Here is a 24,245-nt window from a genome sequence, read left to right as displayed (position 1 = left end):
AATTTTGGGGAGAAAAGTAGGCTTCATTTTTAGTACCACTCTGTCTTTATGAAAGACAGTATGAGGAGGCTTGCAGGATAAAGCCTGTAGCTCACTCACCCTTCGGGCTGATGTAATTGCCACTAAGAAGACAGTTTTCAGAGTTAGAAGTCTTAATGGACAAGAATGTAGAGGCTCGAAAGGAGCTCCCATCAAGAAGTTTAACACCTAGTTGAGATCCCACAATGGGACCTGAAATGGGATTGGAGGGAAACATGAGTTAGTCCCTTTAAAAATTGTACTACTAGAGGAATCTTAAAGTAGGAGTTTTCCTCTGAAGTGCGCTTAAAAATAGAAAGTGCTGCCAGGTATCCCTTGATGGTACCAATCTGGAGCCCCAGATTTGCCAGATGTAATAGAAAAGATAACGCCATCGGTGTATTACATGATAAAGCGTCAACATTCTTATCTCTACACCAGCCACAGAACTTATTCCAGCGGCAGAGGTATAAAGTTTTGGTTGCTGGCCTTCTGGTCGAAAGCAAAATCTTCATTACGTCGTCTGGGAGGTCCCAATCCTTGTAGTTCAGCCTCTCAGAAACCATGCATGAAGGCTGAGAGTTCTGATATCCGGATCTAGAACCCGACCCCACTTTCGTGAGAGAAGGTCCTCTCTTTGTGGAAGACGTATCGAAGGCAGATAGACATGGCCAGAAGGTCTGGGTACCATGTTCTCCTGGCCAAGTCCGGGGGGCAACTAGGATCAGATTTCCTGAACCTTCTCAACCTCCTGATTACACGAGTAATGACAGGGTTTGGAGGAAACGCGTATAGGAGTGGAAACTCCCAGTCCACCACAAACACGTCTCCTAGAGCTCCTCTCAAGGGAAATTCTCTTGGAGCAGTACAGTTTGCATTTCCAGTTGGCATTGGTCGCAAACAGGTCCACTTGAAGGGCTCCCCAAAGGGTGAAGATCTCTAGAAGGACTTCCTGAGCTAGTTCTCATGTGTGGAAAGTTGTGCTCTGCCTGTTCAGAGCATCCGCTGTCGTGTTTTTCACTCCGGCTAGGTGACCCGTCAATAGAGATCTTCTTTCTTGTATTGCCCAAAACCAGAGCTGCATTGCCTCTCGGCACAGTGTTAGTGACCCTACATATCCTCTTTTGTTGAGGTAGTACATGGCCACTGTGTTGTCCGTCATTATCAGGACATTCTTTCACTGTACAGATGGCAAAAAGGCCTTCATTGCTAGTCTGATTGCCGTCAGCTCCAAAAATATGGATATGTAGTTTGGACTCCGATGGAGACGAACGACAGCTGATGGCCAAATCGTTGCTAGGGGCTCCCCACCCCGTGAGTGAGGCGTCCGTCACTACTCATCTCCGGCCATGGTTGACAAAATGGTTCTCCTTTCAAGATGTTCTCTCCCGACAGGCCCACCACTGAAGATCCAGTGAGACTCTGTTTCGGATTTTTAGGAGATCTGACATCCAGCATGGGAAATGTGACCACTGGGTCCTGAGAGCCCATTGGAGAGATCTCTTTCTCAGGCGAGCCTCTGGCACCAGAAAAATGCAGGATGCCATAAAGCCCAGCAACCTTAGAAAATCGAAGGGCAGTAGATGTTGGCCATTCTGGAAATTGGTCACTAGTTGCAGAATGTCTTGAGCCCTCACCTCTGGTGGAGAGGATTTTCCCAGGGCTGCATCCAGGACTGCTCCGATGAATTGCAGTATTTGCGATGGTATCATGTGGGACGACTTGAAGTTGAGGGAGAAGCCCAGCCTGTGGAGGGAGTGACAGGTGGAGCTGAGATGTCCCATGGCCTTTTCTGGGCAACTGGCCCCGATTAGCCAGTCTTCCAGGTAGTGGTAGACATGAATCCCCCCTCTCCTGACACTCGCTGCCACAACTGCCATTAGCTTGGTGTAAACACTCAGGCGGAGGTCAGTCCAAATGGCAGAACTCGAAACTGATAATGAAAACCACCGACAGCGAACCTCAGGAACTATCTGTGCTTGGGATGGATCGGCACATGAAAGTAAGCATCCTGAAGGTCCAATGACACCTTCCAATCCTGAAGCTGGAGGGCCTTAAGGATCTGAGAAATAGTTACCATCTTGAACTTGCCCTTCCTTAGGAACTTGTTCAAGTCCCTTTAAGTCCTAGATGGGTCTCAATCCTCCGTCCTTCTTTGAAATTAGAAAATATGGGGAGTACTAACCATTGTTCCCCTCTGTTACAAGTACTGGTTCTATAACACCTTTCGTCAGCAGGGTTAAAATCTCCTGCATAAGGAGCTGATCTGGAATCTTCAAAGAGTTCTTCCTTGGTGGATGACTGAGGTTTTTGCAGGAAAGGTAGGCAGTAACCTTAGCAACTGTTTCCAATGCCAAAGCATCTGATGTTTTAGCTTGCCATTCTGTCAGATGCTGTGACAACCTGCCTCCTACTGAATTCTTGTGTACGAAGACCTCAGTTTTGGAGCGGCTGACGCAGCGGCTGAAGGTAAGGCAGCTGCTGCTGTTGCAGCCTTAGTACCGCTCCCCCGTCCACCACATTGGAATCTTTTATGTCCTCTTTCAGCTGGCTGTCCTCTGCCGCTTCAGAATGCGGAATAATAGCGAAAGAACCTACCCCTCCAGGGCGTACCTGTGGGGCGGTTTGGAATTTTTCTTATTGCAGCTCCAAGGGATTTGGCTGCTGCCTTGGAAGTTTGCAGCTTCTCCAAACTCATCAGCTTTATTTCCAAATAAATGTGTGCTGTCAAAGGGCATGTTGAGAATCCTGGATTGTACGTCTCGGGCAAATCCTGACTTTCGAAACCAAGCAAATCTGCAAATAACTGTACTAGCCGACATGACTCTGCTGATACGTTCAACAGAGTCGAGACCAGTTTGGAGGGATTCGCAAATAGCGTCTTTCCCATCCTTGAAAATGTTAAGGAAACAGCCTCTTTCCTCCCATTCGGGGATATGGTCAGCCGCCATAGAAATGCACTTCTTAAAGGGTGTGTGTAAATCTCGCTAGCGTTCACATAGCATTGGCAGAGTTTAAAGCCATACTGCCGGCCGAGAAAACCTTCTTGGCCATGGCGTCATAACGTTTATCATCGCTATCCTGGGGTATCGTAGGATAGGTATTTGGTCTACCTGAGGGAAGTGGCTGCTTGCACTACCAGACATTCTGGTGTAGAGTGTTTGGAGAGGTTAACAGGGTCAGAACTAGAGACTCTGTATTTGGCTGCTAGTTTCTTATTTACAGCTGGAATAACCTCTGGTGTTTCCCAATTGGAAGCCACTCCTTTGCAAAGCCTGATGGAAAGGGACAATTGGGTCCTCCTGTGGCCGCTTGTCTAATATATCTGTGAGATCGTCCTGTTTAAAAACAAGCGTAAGTCTCTACCATCCTATATATATATACCATGACCCTTTTCATTAGCTGTCTGTATGTTACCTCTGCATGGTCTGCAGAGTCTGCCTTTCCAAAATCAATTTCAGGAGAGGTATCAATACCACTTGCTTCATGAAGACATTCTTGTACATTCTTCATGGAGGAATCCCCCAATATAAGTTCCTCAGGCACTGATGGTGTCCCATATTGTAACCCAAAGGGTCTTTCTTCCTCAGAGGACTCCTTTGCGTCTTCATAAATTGAGGAGAGTGATTTAAAGTAGTTAGCTCGTGGTAGAGGTGTATACGTTTTTTCAATTGAAGTAGGCATTATGGCAGTCATCACAGGAGCCGAAAACATCGAAATTGTTGACATCAACGACAAATGCGTCAATGGCTTCAATGGTTTTGACGATTGTGCGAAAGGGATTGATGACATGTGGCGTCGAAGAGGTTGACACTCGAGGCGTCAATGGCTTCTCCATCGGTATCGGCGCTGATGACGCATTTTTCTGTCCTGTAATAGAGGTTTCCTTCGACGTCTATGACGTCGTTTTTTGTCTTTGAGGAGACTTTCTCTCGACCCGAGGGATGAGATCGCTCTCGAGGAGACACGTCGGCTGGGTCCGAAGACTCACAGCTCTTCTGAGTCCGAGGTCTTTCAACTGGAGCATTGTCTCTAGGTATTGTCGAGGGGAGCAAGGACGCGTTCCAGAAAACCTTTAGCATACAGAGTCTAAACTCCTCCATCTGTGCCAGCATACTAGATTTGGAAGGACAAACTACCCATTCAGGAGAACTGGATGAGGTGGATGGTGACCTATTGCGCCTCTTTTTTCCATGCCTCGAAGTCGAGGAGTGGTGCAAACCACTTCTCGAACGGGAACGTTTAGACCTCTTTTGACCAGGAGAAGTTGTTCTCGACTCGTCTGATGTCTTTTGTTTAGATGGAGTAGAGGGGGATTTTTTAGGTTTACCTGTCGCCAACTTCCCTCTATGCTCTCTCAAGGCTTTGCCCGTCATCGACAGGCAGTCCCCTCGCCCTCTGAACAAGGATGATTTGACACCAAACACCACATGCAGATCCTGTGCGGGTCCGTTACAGACATCTTTGCACTGCAGTCACTGCACTTCCTGAAGCTGGATCGAGGAGTGGACAACGCCAAAGACAAAGCTATTTCACGTCGAAACTCGAAGTGATGATGATGAATTCTGGAAGAAAATTTGAAGAAGATTTTGAAAGTATTCCTGTCAGGAACTAGGCGTTACGCATCCGAAGCTGTGAAGCGCGTAAAAACGGAACTGAAGCCAACGGGCGCTGTGCATGCTACATATACCTGCGGTGACATCGAGACGGAGGCCTCCGAGGGACATAGACTGGACCAGTTATGACGAAAATACTTTTCCGATGCAGCAAGCTGGATATTGGAAATATCAAAGATAAGGAATACGAGAGAGGACACAATCCATTTGAATGTTGCCTTCTCATTACTCTGACCAATCGGCAGAACTAGTGGCACTCAGGAGCTAGAACTGAGTAAGGGGAAGGTAGTTACTGTTTATTCTGTCACTGGGTACGTCACCTCCACTGTACATAGTGGGTTATCAATATGGCAGAGAAGAGGGTTTAGGCGGTCTGACAGGACCCGTGTCCAGCATGCTGCGCCGCTATCCCGATTCATTGAAGCGTTACTTTACCAGCAGAGATAGGTTTCGTTAAATGCGCTGCCCATATTAAACACACTAATTCAATTGCTCTCAGGAATGATGCTGCAGACAATGTGGCGAAGGAAGCAGCATATTTACTTTTTAAAGATTCCCAGAAAATGGAAACCGCGTCCCAACAGGTACAGTTACCAGCCCCATACACTGCAGCCTCATTGCTTCAGATTATAGAGATGCAAGAGAACAGGAGAGCTGGAAAAAGAGGATTTGTTCTCTCACCACGGATTTGCTGTGGAGACAGGAGGTGACGGGAAGGTAGTAATGTCGGTAGAGCTGCTTCTCTTACCTCTAGAGCAACTACATTACCCGTTGCATACTTCTCTGTGAGAAATCGCAGCAGAGCTCCAGGAAGACTGGTTTATCCCTAAATTACAAGAACAGGTAAGTAGATTAGCAGGGAATTTCCTAGTGTGCAAGGAGTTCAATCCCGTAAATACCATGAGGTCAGTGACGGGGGTCTAGGCCCAGGCCCTCTGGTCCATTCAAGGAGCTCCACATCGATTTAGTGGACAGGATTATGAGGTGCAGTAATTTTAGATATTTAAAGTGTTGTTGCTTGTATATTCTCCCTGTTGCTGCAGGTTGGTCCCTGTGTACATCCTGAGGCTAAATCAGCAGCAAGATTTTTGGTGAGAGGGGTATTTCCAAGGTGGGGAATTTATGAGGTTCTAAAATCTGGAAATGGAACCCACTTTTTAATGCCTTGTTCGCAGAGATCACTTCACTTTTGAGAATCAAGCATAGATTGTGCTCAGTGTTACACCCGCAGGCCAACGGGATCATGGAGGGACCAATGGAGTCCTAAGTCCTGTTTAGCCAAATTATGTACAGAATTGAATAGGTCTTGGTATTTTTGCCTTCCACTGGCACCATTTTATTTGCAAAATCAGCCAGTGAAGGACCTCCACTTGAGCCCTCACGAAAGGCCCGACTGGGCCTAGTATTACGACAGCAGGCAGACCAAACAGTGGTAAGTTGTATATGGTTCTTTGTTTCTTATAACACTGCAGTCGCCCCAGACCTCCGCAGCCAGGCCTTAACTGCCTACACTTCTAAAACAAACATTCTACCAAGAGCTGATGACATGTGTCATACTCTACTATAGATACCTGTGATTCACAATTCCAAGCTTATATCAATGCCAGATTATACATCACAGAAGAGCACCTTAACTATTTGCACTTAACTATATACATTCTCTACCTATCTGCACATTGATGATGCATCCTATTTTTTATGAACTTCCCATAGATTTGGAATAATCCCAAATAAGAGGATAATCCTTTCTTATTATTTGGTACTCTGATCTTTTTTATTGCCTCAATGGCGGCATACTTTGGCTTCACGCCTTCCGCAGATAATTCATGACCCAGGTATTGCACTTTTTCCAACCTGAATCTACATTTGTCAACAGCTGAGAGGAAAGCGGGGACCAGCCCATAAAGTAAAGACGGGCTGATCAGCTGTGAGTAAGCCAATCAATCTACATTTGTCAACAGATATAGTTGAACTTGCTTCCGCTACGATTTTCAACACTCCTTTCAACTGCAGGTCATGCTCTTTCATAATGCTGCTGCAGCCCCAGACCTATGCAGCCAGGACTTAACTGTCTACACTTCTGAAGCAAACATTCTACCAAGTGCTGATGACGCGTCATGCTCTACCATGGACTACCTACGATTCACAATTCCAAGCTTATAGCAATGACAGATTATACATCACAGAAGAGCACCTCAACTATTTACACTTAACTATATACATTCTCTACCTATCTAATAAATGAAGATGCAACCTATTAACAGCTCAATGAAAAACATTTAACACTATGTACGTAACACCTAGGCTACACACATCTCTCTCACCTACACGCATCGCATCAGACACACACAAGACCGCAGCGGTCCTAGGAGGAGTTTGGCTAGTACCTTTGGGCTTTAACAAAAAGTATTTGATCATATCTTCACAGGTTATGTCTTCTCACCAACAGTCAACAGGCAAAAATGGGTCATGTCTGAGAACGACAGCCAGTGTACATACAGAAAAAGGTAATTTGTCCAATTTTGTGGAAAATCGAGAGATAAAAGCAAGAGAAAAAGAAATGTTCATAATGATTTTATTTCATAATAGATTCCCACGATGAATGCACATGGTTGGGGATAGCATATGGTATAGCCATATGAGGAAGGGGGGGTGGTGAGAGATATCTGTAGGATATTGCTACATCTGCTCTCTCATCATGCTTCTGGCATCCCTAGGGTGTTTATCCCGAGTGAGGCAGAGGTAGCAGATTCACAATGTCTAGTGCACCTGGCCCTGTTCAGGATTCAAGGGCAGTTTAAAGGGCCATCAATTGCAGCATTTATACTACCAGTCAATGAAGACTGTTCAGTTGCCGATCGTACAGAGCAGAAAAACATAAGGTGTTGTCAAAGAAAGAGCCCAGTTGACTTTGGAACAGGCTATTTTTACAATAAAAAAAAAAAACAATAATCGATGGGGGCAAGAGGTGAAGAGTTGCAGAGCTGGAAGAATGAATGAAGGGATTCTCAGAAGAAGGGGTGACACGACAAAAACAAGAATGTGGGACAGTATGGAGAAATCACTTCCAGTATCCGACATGGCTCAGAGCCAGAAAAACATGTTAAGATACAGACACCCATTTTTCTCTGTGTTTAAAGGGCGATGGCATGGTGCCCGTTGTCACAAATGTTAACTGCAGTTGCATGCTTCACATCGCAGATATAGCTCGCGGCACGGCTGCTCTTCTAGATAACATTTGGACCTGTGGACAGAATGCGCATAGGCAGATGCCTCCAGCCTGGTGAGGTGTGTGCAATTTTTCTACTATTCATGTGCCTGTTCTCATAATCCCTGAACAACACTTTTTGGGCCATCCAAAGCACAAAGTTACATATGTGCCCGCTTTGTCCCCTTGCCTCTGTGCCCCTTGCATCCTCTTATATGGACAAACCAAAGACTGTCTGACAACAAGAAACCAGAATGTAGGAAGCAATCCAAATACCTTTCAGCAGCGTCATCAAGGTTTTGATGGACATTCCTGATCAATACTGGCTGTTTAGCCACACCAGGACTTTCTTCATCTCCCGTTTGACATCAGGCGCCCAAGCAGCGGCCAATGCCAAATGGCCCCAGTTGACCAGATACAAACCTTTGCTTTTTGGGAACACTTGAGAGTCAGCATTTAGTGCCATTAGGAAAGAGTTATGGGCACTTATGCTCATGAATTTGCAGAACAGGTATATACACTTGGCCTCCTGAGAACAATGGAGGACGGAGTATGCCGGAAAATCAGGAGCACCTGCTTCACATTTGTGCCCCCCCAATGACACAGAGAATGCCACCTTCACGCAGAACAATTGCTGCTCTGCATAAGCTCACAGTGGTCATGGAGACTGAGGTGGGGATCAACAACGAGTTTTGGCTCGACTCGGTTCTCCTGGGTACCTTCTTGGTCGAGCCTCGCTGTGAAGATTCTGTTGCCTGTTTTTGTCCTTTTTCTTATCCTTTTCTGTTCCTGTCAATTGCTCTTACAATGTTGCTCTGCCTAGTTATCAACAGCTGGTGCCATGATGACTGTAACCCTGTCCAAGGCTTGTGCCACCTCCATCCCTTCCCATATGGGTACTCAAACTGAAGTGGTCTTGTCTCCTCCATCAAATTGGCATGCTTGTGTGGAGCAGCAGGTAGATTGCGGAAATGGTGGGGGGACGAGTTTGGGTAGCTTGGCGGAGGAGTGGGCACATATTGGGATAGGTATGAGGGATGGTTGTAGGGTACTTCACAAAGAAGATGATATGTTAAAATTTTAACTAAAGGGAGGAATTTTAGGGTGATTAGGAAGGGTCCCCAACATTAAGAGGGGTTCATGTTGCGCGTGCCATATTGATGACTGGGGGTGGCCGCGAACTGGGCGAGATGTTGCAATTTCATATGGATCGAGTATAGTTCATTATGAATGGGATGTTACTTTTAGTGTTAATGTTTAGAATTTATACATGTTAGATATGCACGCACACAGAATGATACAATGTTAAAATAGCAAATGCAACATGAACACGATCTACACACGGGGTGATCTGAAGTACATGGAACCTGGGAGATGGAGGGGGTTTCAATGTGCATGTGGCAGGGGCCTGTCCTGCGATAAAGCAGCAATAATATTCAGAAGACATACACACGGAGGAACATATAGAGTTTTAATAAGGAGTTTATATAAATCTGCATATAGTAGGGTTATGTGAGTTTATACAGACTTTGCAGTTTACAGTTTTATGATGCATTTTAGGTAGCGGAAAGATTCTGTTTTTTCGGACTTGCGAGTTGACGAAGGAAAAAGGAGTCATCCATTAGAAGGTCAGCTATCGAACAGGATGCAGGTTTATGGTTTAACATTTCCGCAAGGAACATATGTAATCTTGCTCATTGCAATAAAGTCGCGTAGAGGGGGGTTTGACCATTTGTTTGGGCCGGCAATACAGAGGAGGCCCAAGGCCAGGGTGTCTGGGGGTTCAATTGTTTTTTCAGAGTGAAACTAGAGGCTGTACGTGCTGGAGTAGTGGTCACATAAATAAGGAAGTCTTAAGAAGAGCCAGGAGGCTGGGGCGGAAGCGATAGCAATCAGTAGCTCAAAGAGAACCTGTTTGTGATCAGCCTTCCTCGTATTGCTAAGATATCCGAGCGGACCATGTGTAATTACACTTAAGGGTAAAAGGCTCCGGGCCAGTTGTTACTAAGTAATGAATTATGTTGTATGTGAAGGTTGTACTGTGTCATGATGTCACAACCTACCATGGACCAATCCCCAGCAAAGGTGGAATTCAAAAACAATCCAAAGATGGTCGTAAAGATTGTCAATGACCAATGAGAAAGAATGAATCGGGAGAAGATGGAACTTCTTTGTAAATGTTTTGTCCAATCATGTTTGAGGGGTGGATTGTAATAAAATATCTGGGAGGGTTTTAACTGTTGCTAAAATGTATAAACATTTATCAATTACTGGAGATCGTCGAGACTTGGGTTAGTTTGGTCCTGCGGTACCATCTAACTGCTACCTGGATATCTGTACAATAAACCTTGTTTTACGTGCAAAACATGCTCTCGTTCCTGAGGGGGTGGGTTTGGGCTGAGGTAATTAGAGGTCTGACACAACAAATTATACAATTAGGTCTTTGACAGTATAAGTTAGTTTGTATGCAGTTTCCTTCAGCATGGCATGTAGACTGAAATGATGCAATACTGTAATCACTGACCGTCCTCCTTTGCTGACTGTCTCATGTGAGAAGTGGCACTGGACGATTTGCTGCTCATTTCCATAGATGACCCTGAAACAGGAGACATGTGGTTGTCAAGATATGAGTGCAGTACCAAACCTCAGATTTTAACTTCAGAGACAGCAGATTAGGAACTATAAAGCGTATCTATGGCATAGTTGTGAAAAACATGTTAAGCATCACAGATTCATACTAATTGTTGTGGTTTTTGGAATCGCTTTGCAGTACATATATCTTGGCATGAGTAGAAATAATAATAGGATAGGTTTATTATGTTTTTTAGTTTATTGAAACCTTTCAAAAAAAGACAATTTACAATACAATGAATAGGAAGAGAAAGAAAAAAAGAAAAGAGTAAAATACCATCATCTACATATGTTCAGGGGTAACTCGTCACATTAACTATAAACATTTTGATATGCACATACATTAAATAGATTCTAAACTTGATCAGTAAGTCTTAAGAAATTTAAAAGATTTAAGTAGGAACATTTTGAAATGATACATAAAAACGTAAAAGTGCTAGGATAGGTTTTCTTATTACCCAACTCAATAGTACTTCATTTATCAAACTTGGAGGATGGGGAGGTGAGTCTGCCCTGCTGGATTCATACAGATCTCAGGATGTTGTGCACTTGCTGTGTAATCTCATCAGCTTTGCGGCCTACAGCGTCCCATGATAGGTACAACCACGTAGGAGATTAGGAGCCTGCACAAACCATTGTAATTCATTATTTTGATTGTTAAATCCTCAGCGTGAATGCCTGGCTTAAGTGTTGCCCTTATTGATTACATGGCTTTGGATTAGCCACTTACTCCTAATTGTCAAACAAGCAAGTACGCCCATTCCGTTATGTACTGTAACAACTATCATGGGTAATACCACTAGACCGGAATCAGGCTAACTAACAGATTTCCCGTCTCCCTTCACACCCTCTCTCCTGTCAAATTGTTTCCAGTCTCCCTCCAGCAAGCTCCTCCTTGGGCCCCGCACATTCACTTAGCCTATTTTCCTTCTTGAATATCCACTCAGTTTTTCTAGCTCCACTCTAGGCTCAGCATCATCCCATTCTACACACAGAGCCTAACCTAGATTACTTGGGTTTTAGCAAGATCCCAGTTAATCATATGGAGGTCATAAATACAAATGTTGGAGCTCTGAATTTATTAACAACAATCTATGGCCACACCCCAGAAAAATGTTTCCTGGAGGCAGACTAATCGCACACAGCGCATTATTACAGTAATCCTTGGCAATTTTTCTTGTTGGTATTCTACCACAAAAAAAGTATATTCTTATCAAAATAAATACTGCTTTAAAGCAATTAACTTGTAACCACATTAGCTTAACGAAAAATAAAAGATTACATCACATGGACACAATACGTCTGCACGTTTGGTTACGGTTATTAGTGTTTCCGAAAAAGCAGGAGTAGGAGGTAGTCTGTGTTCCCCTCTTTTTTGTGCTCTGTCCTAAACCTACAGATAATGCTGCAGTGGTACAAAGACCACAAAGAAAATACAATCATTGGTGCATGCATCTCCGTTTCAGCAGCTAACCAGTTAAGAGATAAGGGAACAGCATCCGAAGCACCAGAGAGCTTACGCAGCTGTCTGGAATGCTATACACCACTCCTGAGCACCGGTGAGCACAGCGACAGGAGCACTAAGGCTCCCTACACCACCAGAGAATGAAACAAGGGATACCCAACCACCAACACAGACTACATACCCTCAGGGGAAGCCACAACAAGGCCCCCTAACCCGGATTTGCCCAATGTGAAACATGGGCGGCTGTTGCTCTATCATCGCGACCCTGCGTGGAAAAAAAGGTTAGTGTTTGGCACACTAATTGAAAGTTGTCTGAATCTAATACCTCCCGGAGTGGGGCGACAAGACCAGAGAACCAGACAGAGGATGGGCATGGGGGTAAAAAGCCCCAGGAAACAGCAAGTCCTCTCAAAGAATTCCATATCACAATAAATTCCCCATGGACTATTCCAAGACAAGAATACACTAGCTGGATACACTTACTCAGTGGGAAGGAATGGCCAGCTCGAAGAATCTGTATACAAACACTCCACAGTCCAGACAAATACCTGCGCAGAACAAGTTTCCATTCAAGCCACATCTGTCATTTACAGCCACGCAATCAGGTACCAATGTATATGGTCCGACATGAGGTCAAGGAACAAGCAATTTGCTACAATCCACACATTCTTTCTGCAATACGGACACAAGTCAGATAAACAGCAAGCTTGATCATGAATTGAAAATTCCAATAGTGTACCTGCTACAACACAGAGAAACCAGAACTACAATTCAAGAACCTACAGTTGTAACCTATCACGCAGCATTAACTCAACAGAACTGCACCGAAAACCAAAATTCAGCGGGGGAGAAGAATTAAAGGATATTTTAAATAAGCCCTTCCCCTTGATTGCATGTAAGTATTTAAAAAATCCATTAAATTGCCTGACCAGAAACATATTTCCAATTATTCAAGAACAAATGCGACTTGGAACATACCCAGGCAATACGAGGAGATGCAAAACCGGCCAGCACATTTGTTCTGAATCTGCTATGACAACCCACTACAGATTCAAGGGACTTAAAACTGCAAATCAGCCAACATTGTGTACGTTATCCAATGCAAGAAATGCCAATAATTTTTAGGGGGAACCTTCCAGCAACTGTGCAAAAGAATGAACCTACACAGAAATGCCACCTTGAAGCTTAATACCGAATCCCTGGTACGACACCACTTTACACAAGATGGGCACACACTAAAGGACATGTCGGTTATGGTTCTGAAGGGAGATATCCCCAATATGAGACAGAGAAGAACATCAGAACGCATGTATTTGAAAACGCTTGACCTAAAGAACAAAGGTTTGAATCAGATCGAAGTTTCATGACTCATAAAACTGGTTAACTGTGAAATATAGCCCATCTGTAAACGTACCATGCCAAAACTAATAACGTACCCCTCAATTTCATTTATCCATGACAATTATATTCTTTTTCCAAGACAGAAGTCACACATTGTTTCCCCATACCTAAAAAGAACTGACCAACAAAAATGCATACACGTCTTACGTTCTTTTTTAAATTATTAAGTGTTACAACTACTGCACAGCCAGGATATGAACACGCTCATTTTTGGTGCAGAGTTTTTCAGCAATTCAATTGTACGTGTAAAATGAATACACATTATGCTTCCACTGCTTTTTTAAATCCTGCACTCTTATGAACAGAAATATACAGAGGAGTAAGATTAATAGATTAACTGTTCGAGTCCATTCATTTTACTGCACTGTCTATTTATGTTCATGGTAGAAATGTGCCAGAGTGCAGGATTTAAAGATGCGGAGTAGGCATGTGTTAGACGAGGTGTTGAGCTAGGGGCGCTTAGAGGACGGGTCCAAAAATAAGAAAAACCAATCCACAGAACTCATTATCATTGACTGGTCGTCAACCGTCCCCTAAACAAACCTATACATTCCTCAAAAGCTACTGGCAGTTACCTTTTCATCACAATAAAGAACACCAGCCACCCAACATGATCTGTCCCCCTTGGTCAGCATAAACGCACCAATCCAGAGCTCAATTTTGATCGGACCATGCCACTTCAGACAACTGGGGCCTTAGAGTCCCACCGAAATTGACCAATGAGTACCAAACCAATATGGCACTCTGAAGACATCATGAAGCAAGGCAAATACAACAGACTTAAGATTCCAACAAAATATATTTATTAACTTAAATGTCAGGATGTTAGAAGGCCTAACTTGCCCTATGCTAAAGTGGGATTTCCCTACCTGAATGCAACTAAGGAAAGCCTGAGTCAAAGAGTTTTAAATAAAAAAAATCTGTCTGTGTCCAAAGCTTATGCGTGTCCTCACAACTAAAGCTAAACAATGTGTACGGATGTCAATAATTAAAGAAATAGTGATCATCACAAAGTTCTGCGCTTTTTCCAGCTTGCAGCTTCTTCTTCAGCTCCACTCCACCAAGTTCAAGAAAGCTCCACAAAAGTCTTACCCATCTTCCACTCAAGGTAATACAGTTTTGCACAATCCTCTGGGTCCCCTTCCCCAAGTTCCAAGAAGTATAGTTCGAACAAAAATGGTCTTGAAGCTTTCCCCTCAAGACAGCAGGTGCAATGTCTCACGTCTCAGCACACCCTTCCCCAAGACTTCAGCTCCACCAGTTATAGTTATTTCATTCTTTCAAACACAAGATTTTAACACAACTTACAGTCAACTGGACCATATTCCAGGATTGCCTCATCCATTCACTGGCAGTGCCCCTCCTGGGTTTTATTCCACAATGTCTTTTGGTTCTCGCAGTTCAGGGCTCATGGGTTTAGGCACAGTTGTCGGACCACACAATCCACCCCTCCCCCCCGGTTGCACAACCAGGATCCCTTTCTTCGTAGCCTCTTAGCTTTATTTATAATATCTACACTTCACTGACTGGCTTCTCCTTGGTAGCCCCCAGAGAATGTTGTACATCTCTTGCCAGTCTTCGGCCTGGTCACACTGCAATTGTTCATAAGGTTCACTTTGTGGTGGTCTTACTTCTGTCCCACCTTTTATGGCATTCTTTCATACTGGTGTAGTTTCATTTATATGTTGTTGTTACATGGGCTCTTTCCCTTTGGCTGTCTTTCATCACGTGCTTTTCCCATGAAGCTTCACTTATTTTTATATTCCACAAGCTGAATTGCACAATTTCATTCCACTCTGTATCAGATATCCAATGTGCTCAATGGTTAAGTTTCATTCAGTTTGTTATTTAATAAATGTTCAATATGCTTAATTTCAAGTTCCCATGTGGTTCGGTATTCAATATGCATCTAGCATCTATAGTTGCAAATACATTTTCCTTTAGTTTGGTTATGTGTTACCTTTTTGCCACTGTGATGGGGTGTGAGCCTAGTCAAAGGGGTAATAGTTATGGTAAGGCCGCTTGGTTATAATAATTATCCTTTCTCTCATGTTTATAGACATCTTGTCTCTCATGCTTATAGAGATCTTGAGAATAATAGGTGCAGGAAAACGAATATAGGTCCTTTCCTTCAGTAAGGATTGTCTTGTGTTTTTGTTGCTAGGAGACAACGGAACAATGTGAAGGGGGAAGACGTCCGTTATGAAGGGGCATACTAGCGAGAGACTGATCAAGGGAACCGCGCCGTTGCGCACATTTTAGTATTTCGTTTTTTTTTGTTACAATTGAAGTTGGCCCGGCGAAGAGCCTTAGAAACTAGTTTTTATTCCATGTTGGAAGGAGATAAGGAGTGATTGGATCGAAAGGAAGTAGAGATTAGAAGGGAGACAGAGCGGGCCTGAGCAGTGATCCGGCAGTTCCAAAAACAGTAACCTCATCGGGTTACGTCGGAAGACGAGGAGACGGAGCCCTGCAGCGGAATGAGCCCGAACAGCCGGGAGCCTGAAAGTACAAAGGAAAATTGCAAGTAAGAGGGGCGGCGCGGCAGTTAGCCGGCTCGGGAACGTCAGCTGATGAACTCCGTGTAGCGGACGGCTCATACAGCCTCATCAGCTGTGCAGCTGTGTGCGATACGCAGCGGAGTGAAACCGTGTTAGAGAGGCCAAGGAGAATTCCCAAATCAGGGACCGCCCACAAGTAACGACGGAATGAACAGCTGAGAGGGAAGCGGGGACCAGCCCATAAAGTAAAGACGGGCTGATCAGCTGTGAGTAAGCCGATCAATCAAGGCTGTCACGCAGTGAGCGGGCAAACTGATACGTGCCATTTGAAACCGAAGCACACAAGGAGACGTTTTCAAGCAGAACTCTTTACCAGTATCGGCAACACAAAAAACCCTTCATTTGAGAGAGAGAGAGAGAGAGAGAGAGAGAGAGAGAGAGAGAGAGAGAGAGAGAGAGAGAGAGAGAGAGAGAGAGAGAGAGAGAGAGAGAGAGAGAGAGAGAGAGAGAGAGAGAGAGAGAGAGAGAGAGAGAGAGAGAGAGAGGGAGAGGGGGAGAGGAGAAGATGAGATATTAAAGGGTCTTATGTCTAAAGAAGCCTGTGAAAGTTAAAAGGATTCGTGTTGTTTGTGCATTCAAACAAACTAACATTTGGAGTTCCTATAAAGACTGCTACTGGCGTTTAGCCGATAAGACTAACAGTAACAGAGTTACTATCCTAAATACTCCACGTAGTGCATTCAGAAAAACCTCTTTAAGCTACAGTATCCTTTCCTGGTTTATTTGTTCTTTTATATTTTTCTTTCTTTTGCAGGTTAAAATAATAAATCTAAGTTTAAGAACCCTAGGTTGTTGTCTGCGTGTCTTAGTCCCACACCAGGTGTAACAGCCACCCACTAGGAACGCCCCTGGCTGCCGATTGCCTCTCCTGACACTCATTGGTCTTCACTGATGTTCCTCAGCGGCTTGCGCTCTCGCCTCGTCAGTCGGCGGGCCCACTGCTAGGAGCCTCCGCTGCCTCTGAATTGGCACAGACAACATCCTGCTACCTCTGAGGCAGCTCCGACTGCATGTTTCTTCCCGCAGAAGCTCCTGCTCCTACACACGCCTAATAGCCCAACGGGCTTTCTGGGTTTTGAGCTGACGTCCTGGCTATTCCACAGGTCCCACCACGACTGCATCTTCCAAACACGGGTCTCCTGCAGGTCTCCTTTCCACAGGTCTCCCTGTCTCTCACTCTGCTGCACATGTTGTCTCCCTTTATAAACCTGCAACCTTTTGACAGGTTGCAGGTATGAATTTCCAATTGGATTTGCCTGACCATGATTAAGAGGACGTGCCTGACCTTTGCTACAGTTTGCAAGCATCTTCCTCATCCCAGTACTGAAAGTGTGACATGGCCTAATGTGCATTACTCTCAGTCTCCTCTTCCTCGTCTCATTACTGTCAAGTGTCACATTTGAGGAAATGAGGGGAGCTGGCTTATAATAGCCCATAAAGGATGTGGGAGGGTTATGTTGGTCGTCAATGGGAACAGGAGGGGTACCATGTCTCGCCCGAGGGCACCCCACTCCCAACCCTCAAGGACCCTCCACCCAGGTGATCCTCCCTCGCTTCTCCACCCCCAGGGTCAGGATCCAAAATTGATGGCCTTTACCTGGCCACCTGCACAGAGGATCCAAGGGGAGTAGGAGTGAAAATACCCTCAGGTTTCTCACAGCAAACACCACCTCTATTAATGTCCAATTCCCACTGTCTGCACATGCTCCTTATGTACCTCCCCTTCTCGATACAGGTTGCCAAACCTAGTACACCATCTTCTAGTAACTTCCCTGCAATTAATGGCCTGTGCAAGGGATGAAGAGTAAGACTCGGAGAGAGTGGCATTATGGTGATTGTTAAAGACTTTTATTGATAAAATTAAAGAGAAGGTTGGGGAAATCCTACCTATCCCCAATTCTAGGAGGGGTTTCCCCTGCCTCAGCGAAACTAAGGCACGCCCGTGTCAGAATGTCCAAAACAACACATTCTCTGTCCTGTGTCCAAAATCCTAACCTGACCCTCACACACAAAACTCAATATAACGTAAAGCGGAATCACCTACAGCTCATTTCCAAAGGAGCAACAGAGTTCCAGAGTGTCAAAGAAAACAACAAAGTTCTACCAGTAAAAGGGCTTCTTCCCTTCCCCTGGATTTCCCTATGTTTGCAATGTTCTACACTTTCACATTACCATACTCCACAATCTCAAGGAGGACGACTCTTCCCCCCCCTCCCCACAACATCACCCCCCCGAAGTTTCCTCCGGTTTACACAGCTCATCAACTAAAGATATACGATTTCTCTCATGATCTCCTTTTGAGTAATACCATTCCACAATCTAAAGGGGGTATGACCTTTCCTTTCACAGGTCCATAATTCACAGGCTCAGGGAGTATGAGCTTTCTTAGCTTTTCCACTGTTTACAAAGTTAAAGAATTCACAGGCTCAAGGGGTATGCTTCGTCCCCAGAGCTTTATTGGCTTTCCGACAGCAAAAAGGGCAGGGAGACTCCAATCCCTTATGTTCCACATATTGGGGAAAACTGCTTTCCCCCTTTTCCAAGTTTAGCAATCTTGATTGGGTGCGGGTCCCAGACTCGCTGTGTGTCTTATTCACTCTCCTGCCAGGACTTCCTTATTTCATCACTTGGGTGTGGGTCCCAGACTTTATTTATTTTATTTATTGAGCATTTATAAAGCGCACTGTACAGAAAAAAGTGTTTCTAGGTGCCACAAGACAACCAGGAACAAGCGGTGTGGGGAGGACAGTGGCTATAAACAAAAGTAATGGTTCTACTAGGCCTTGTAACATTCAAATTGAAGTGCAGGGGTAGAGGAGCGGTGGGGGGCATTATGCAAGGGAATACGATGCGTTTGTCAGGGGAGGGGCACGGCTCAGGACTTGCTGTATGCCTGGTTTACTCTCCTGCCAGTATTTTCTTAATTGGTTCAGTATTTCGGTGTAGGTCCCAGACTCGCACTTCCCATCAGTAGTCACCTTCTCATTTATATATCTGAATCGGGTTCTAGGGATATATACTCACGCTCAGGAAAGAATCCTAAAGTTATCAATGTCCATATATTGGATTCTTTAGATGTCAGAAATGAATTCTAAAAAAGGTGATTGATAAAGTTCTCCCGGCTCAAATTGGCCAATTTTATTGCTCATCAAGGATAACAGCCAACACGTGTTTCAACCTCGCCGGTTGTCTTCAAGGCTGTAAAGTAGTCAAAATTTTCATACAAATCATAATGTTTCACATTTATACACAATCAGTTTCATAATGTTTCAAATGTTATGAAAAAATTAAAAGGAAACATACCACACAAAAGGTTTTCAGATGAAGAGTCGCAAAGTCATGGTCAGATTATATGGAGAAAGAATTTTAAAAACTATTTATGTATCAATAGTATGACCAACATTTAATCGCATCTCAGGCAAAATTAGGAGTTATTCCTATTCTCACAATTGTTCATAGTTAGTGGATGTGTTCGAATTGGCTACAAAGTGCATCCCATATCAAAAGGTGTGCGAGTTTAAGTGTGCAGAAACACCGACCGGTCCTTATTGAATAAGTCAATTCAGTTTGCCATAGTTTATCGGGTAAGTTGAATTGATTGGAGAGCAGATTGTGTCCTTATTGAGTGGCATTGCATCCGCATGCTGTACGGGTGAATCAAATTAACCTCCAAAATGTGAGCACCAAATGTAAAAATAAATATATATATCCCTGTGCAGACAAATAGTATGAACAGGTCTTAACCCTGTATTCTGGGTGCTAAAATTCCTTGGTCTGAAAATCAAGAGTGGATGATATGCATTATTTACCGTAAAAGCATTTATGATGGTTGTATCTGCTTAGATTCACATGCTGTGCATATGGTCTGACATCCAGTGGTAACTGCAGAGTATTGCATCTCGTCTTTCGAGAATCGAAGGGGACATCGACATGGGCATGCCTGTAACACTATCCCTGCGTGACTTGTAGTGTACCCGAGATCCCTCAAGCATCGAGGTCCCTCCGATTGTATTTTTTCTGCCGTGAGGGAGCCTTATGACTATCGTGAGTGAGTACAGAAAAGAGAGAAAAAGTCTATGTTCCTTCCATCCGAGCGGGGAGGAAGGGTGGGCACATGTGAATCTAAGCAGTTGCAACCATCAGAAATGCTTTTACGGTAAGTAATGCATATCTTCTGCTGTTTGTTATCTGCTTAGAATCACATGCTGTGCACAGACTAGCAAGCAGTACCCGGAGTTGGAGGTGGGCTGTGAGAAGGAACAGTAGTGTAGTGTAAAGATGACTTAGTACTGCCTGTCCCACCTGAAAATCAGACCTAGAATGAGTGTCTAGGCAATAGTGTTTTGTAAAGGTGTGTACAGAACTCCAGGTTGCTGCTTTGCAAATGGACTCAAGGGGAGCACTTGCAATAAATGCTATGGAAGCCCCAGTGCCTTGAGTAGAATGTGCTCTAGGCTTGAAGGGCAGCTCTCACTTAGCAAGACTGTAGCAGAGTGTGATGCATTTGACAATCCACCTAGAGATAGTGGATTTGGAGACTGCGTATCTTTCTCTTCCTGCCGCCACTGAAACGAAAAACTGATTAGTCTTTCTTAGTGGTTGAGTTCTATTCATGTAGAACATGACAGCTCTGCGGACATCCAGTGTGTGCAGGGTTCTTTCTCCCATGTTTGAAGGATTTTAAAAGAACGTTGGTAGTTCTATAGATTGGTTCACATGGACCTTAGAAATGATTTTAGGCGCAAACCTAGGGTGAGTGCGTAGAACCACCTTATTTTTGCGAACTGTTACAAGGGGATGTAGGACTGAGAACGCTTGTAGTTCACTTACTCTCCTAATGGCAGTAATAGCTATTAAAAAAGCAGTCTTATAGGCGAGATCTTTAAGACTTGCTTTGTGCATGGGCTCAAAAGCCTAGTCAATACCACGTTTAGGTCCCATCCAGGAGCCGGGTTAGAAATCGTAGCGTGTATTATTTTACCTCCCTCCATGAAAGCTTTAATAACTGGTATCTTCCACCATGACACTTTCTGTTGTGATGTAGTGTAGGGTGAAAGCGCAGCTAAGTGAACCTTTAGCGAGTTAAAGACCAGGCCTGAGTAAAGTAGATGAGTTAGGTACAAAATAATGTGTGTGAGAGAGCAGTTATTCAGGTTAATGCTCTTTGAATTGCACCAGATGACAAACCATTTACTGGAATAGCAATATCTAGTGTTCGGTTTTCTTGCATCCCTAAGAATGTCCATACATCTCTGAGGGAGCTGCAGGTGCCAAAACTCTATGACCTCAGGAGCTAGGCCGCTAAGTTCAATGTCTGCGGGCATGGGTGAAGCGTCTCCACTCTGTCTTGCGACAACATGCTGTACGGGCAAGGCAGTTTGACTGGAGGAGATAGGGACATCTCCATCAGATGAGTAAAGCAGGGTTGACGGGCCCACATGGGGCCACTAGAATTATCGTGACTGGTTCCTGGTGCATCTTGTGCACTATCTTGTTGAGAAGGGGAGTCGGGTAGGGGGGGAGTCGGCGGGGGGCAAGCATAACAAATTTCCCTGCCCGACCAAGGTATCCAGAGTCCGTTCCCCTTGGAGCGGTTCTGGGGGTACCTGGAGGAGTAATGTTGGCATTAAGCGTTCTCCAGAGTTGCGAACAAATCGATCTCTGGGAAGCCCCATTCTGCGAAAACGTTGGAGACGATGTCTCTGTGTAATCGCCATTCGTACTCCATGGGCGACGGAAAATCTCTGCTGAGTACGTCTACTAGAAGATTGAGTTCCCCTGGAACATGTTGTGATAACAGGAACATGTTGCGTTTGAGAGCCCACTTCTAAATGTTCTGGGACAGTTTGGACAGCCCTGGAGAGTGAGTGCCCCCTTGTTTGTTCATGTAGCACATGGCCGTGGTGCGGTCTGTGAGGATCAGGGCAGTCTTCCCCTCCAGTTGTGTCTGGAAAGCTTTTTGTGCTTTGAACACGGCCAACAATTCTAACAGGTTTATGTGGTTGGATGCTATGTCTGACGACCAAACTCTGTGTGCTGTTTGTTGAAGCAGGTGAGCTCCCCACCCTGTGAGAGACGAGTCTGTAGTTAGAGTGGCTTCTACTGCGGGGGTGGTGAAGGATTTCCCCTTCAAGAGGTTGTCCCTCGACCATCATTGCAGCGAGGGCCGGCGAGACATCCACTAGATCGTCCCACTGTCCGCTGGCCTGACACCACTGGCTGTTGAGCCACTCCTGCATTGGGCGCAAGCGCGCGTGAGGAACCAAGTAGATACATGACGCCATCATTCCTAGCAGTCGCATATCCTTGCGTACCGTCACCTCTCGATTGGCTACATAATGATGGATTTGAAAACATGTTTTGAACCCTCTCGTTGGAGAGGAAGACGAGGCCGTCCTTTGTTCGAATTAGAGCCCCTAGGAACTGTTTGACCTGACTGGGGTCTAGGCGGATTTTTTCTCTTTGATGGAGAAACCCAGACTGAATAACAGATCTATCGTCTTTTGGTTATTTGACAGACATGTTTTGTAAGAGTCCCCTGTTATGAGCCAGTCGTCGAGGTAAGGATAGACCGTGATGGATTGCCTGCGCAGATGTGCTGCTGCCACCGCTTGTACCTTTGTAAATACCCTTGGTGCAGATGCTATGCCGAAGGGTAGTACCTTGAACTGATAATAATTGTCTTGTATCATAAATCTGAGGTATCTTCTGTGTACTGGCAACATTGAAATATGAAAGTATGCATCGTTCATGTCCAGTGTTGCCATGTTATCCCCCTGCGATAGCAGGGGAATTACCTCCAGCAAAGTGACCATGCAGAACTTTTGTGGCTTTACAAATTTGTTAGCTGGGCGCAGATCTAAAACAGGGTGCATGGTTAGATCCTTTTTGGGTACAAGGAAGTACACTGAATAAATAACTTCTTTTACCTGTGACAGAGGTACGACTTCTATGGCTCCTTTTTCTTGTAGTGTCTCGACTTCCTAAAGAAGGATACGAAGATGGTCTGGTGTCAGTCGTCTTGCTCATGAAGGTCTGAATGTTGGAGACCAGTTGAACTCTATACAGTACCCATGGGCCATGGTCTTCAGCACCCACTGGTCTGTAGTTATCCCCTCCCATGCCTGAAGGAACGATGTTAGCCGGCCTCTGACCGGGGAGGCATGAGAGGGGACCCAAATCTTTGGGTAATTTTGAACCTGAGGCCAGGGAGCCTCTAGGGGTAGAGTTCCAGCCCGTTTCTTTCCCACAACGCTGACCACTTTGGGGATACGGGGTGGTGTATCTGCTGGTTCCCTGTGGAGAATTCCAATTGTTTCCTGAGGAGTATTGTTGAGGGCGCTGGGGTGCTTTGCCGGTTGACAAAGGGACCCCTGCCCTCTTTCTTGTAGTAGTCACCACCAGAGAGTCTGGGGTGGAGTGACCTCTGATATACAGAGTATCTGAGGGAGAAGGACGAAAGAGTTTTTCTATTCTTGGGTTAACACCTCTTGTGAGGGCAGGTGTTGATAAGGAGGGAGCCAGACGTTTCTTAATTGAAGTGAGGAGAGGAATAGCCTGGCTGGCCGGCCGCTTCTCCTTGAGGATGTCCTCCACAAAGTCAGCTTCAGGAAAAGCTTCATCTGTAGCAATCTTAAAGTGTTCAGCTGCTTTACGCAACATGACGTTAAACGTCAATTGATCATCCACTGGTGAGTGTGGTCTAGTGGGGGTGCTCTGTGGGAATCCAAAGACAGGGCATCAGGATCTTGTGGATCTGGAGACTGCCATGGTTGAGGGTACCCCATATATGGGTTCTCCTCCATCCCTCTATGGGATCCTGCATGTCCTCAGGGTTGGTGAATGGATCATCCCGAGTGTCTGCAGGAATGTCTTCTTCAGTTAGGTCATAGTTGTATATGTCCTCTTCCAGGGGTGAAAGAGCCTTGAGAAAGTTTCTACAGGGTCCAAAGGGCTCATCAAGTGGTCTTCTTGGTCTGGGTTGTTCTGAACGGAAAACAAACCTGTCCAGACTTTCCATGCATTTTTCAAACATCTCTCTAGTCCAAACAGAAGACCTAGAATGGTCTAGAGGTGGAAAAGGGTCTTGAAAATGTTCTTCTGTCACAAAATGTCAAGATTGCGGTCTCAACGTCGAAAACATCCCTTCTTCGCCCTCAGAGAACTCCTCCTGGGGGACCGACAGAGGTGGGACGTCCCTGTGCCTCTCTTTTGGCTTAAGGGAGGGTTCCGGTTCTCCCCTTAGGCTATCCTTGGCCTTTTCTGTAGGCCTCAAAGAATCCTTTGAATACCGTTTCTGAGAATCTGCGGAAACAATCCTTGCTAAGCTGTCGGCGACATACTCC

At 45.0% G+C, this 24,245-nt stretch overlaps 1 protein-coding gene across 3 annotated transcripts in view; it reads right to left on the bottom strand.

The window, feature by feature from the left end:
* HSPBAP1 (HSPB1 associated protein 1) overlaps positions 1 to 24,245 on the bottom strand; it is a 1,532,307-nt gene that overhangs the window by 1,373,782 nt on the left and 134,280 nt on the right. For all 3 annotated transcript variants that reach the window (XM_069616689.1, XM_069616691.1, XM_069616690.1), the window contains exon 2: positions 10,367 to 10,438. In XM_069616689.1, the coding sequence (XP_069472790.1) occupies positions 10,367 to 10,430 (64 nt within the window). In that variant the 5' untranslated portion in view covers positions 10,431 to 10,438. The remainder of the gene's footprint in view (positions 1 to 10,366; positions 10,439 to 24,245) is intronic.

The sequence above is a fragment of the Ambystoma mexicanum genome, chromosome 9 (assembly GCF_040938575.1).
Source record: "Ambystoma mexicanum isolate Mex_15411 chromosome 9, UKY_AmexF1_1, whole genome shotgun sequence".
NCBI lineage: Eukaryota > Metazoa > Chordata > Amphibia > Caudata > Ambystomatidae > Ambystoma > Ambystoma mexicanum.
The sequence above is the reverse complement of the archived record's forward strand: the minus strand, read 5'-3'. Positions and strand labels throughout refer to the sequence as shown.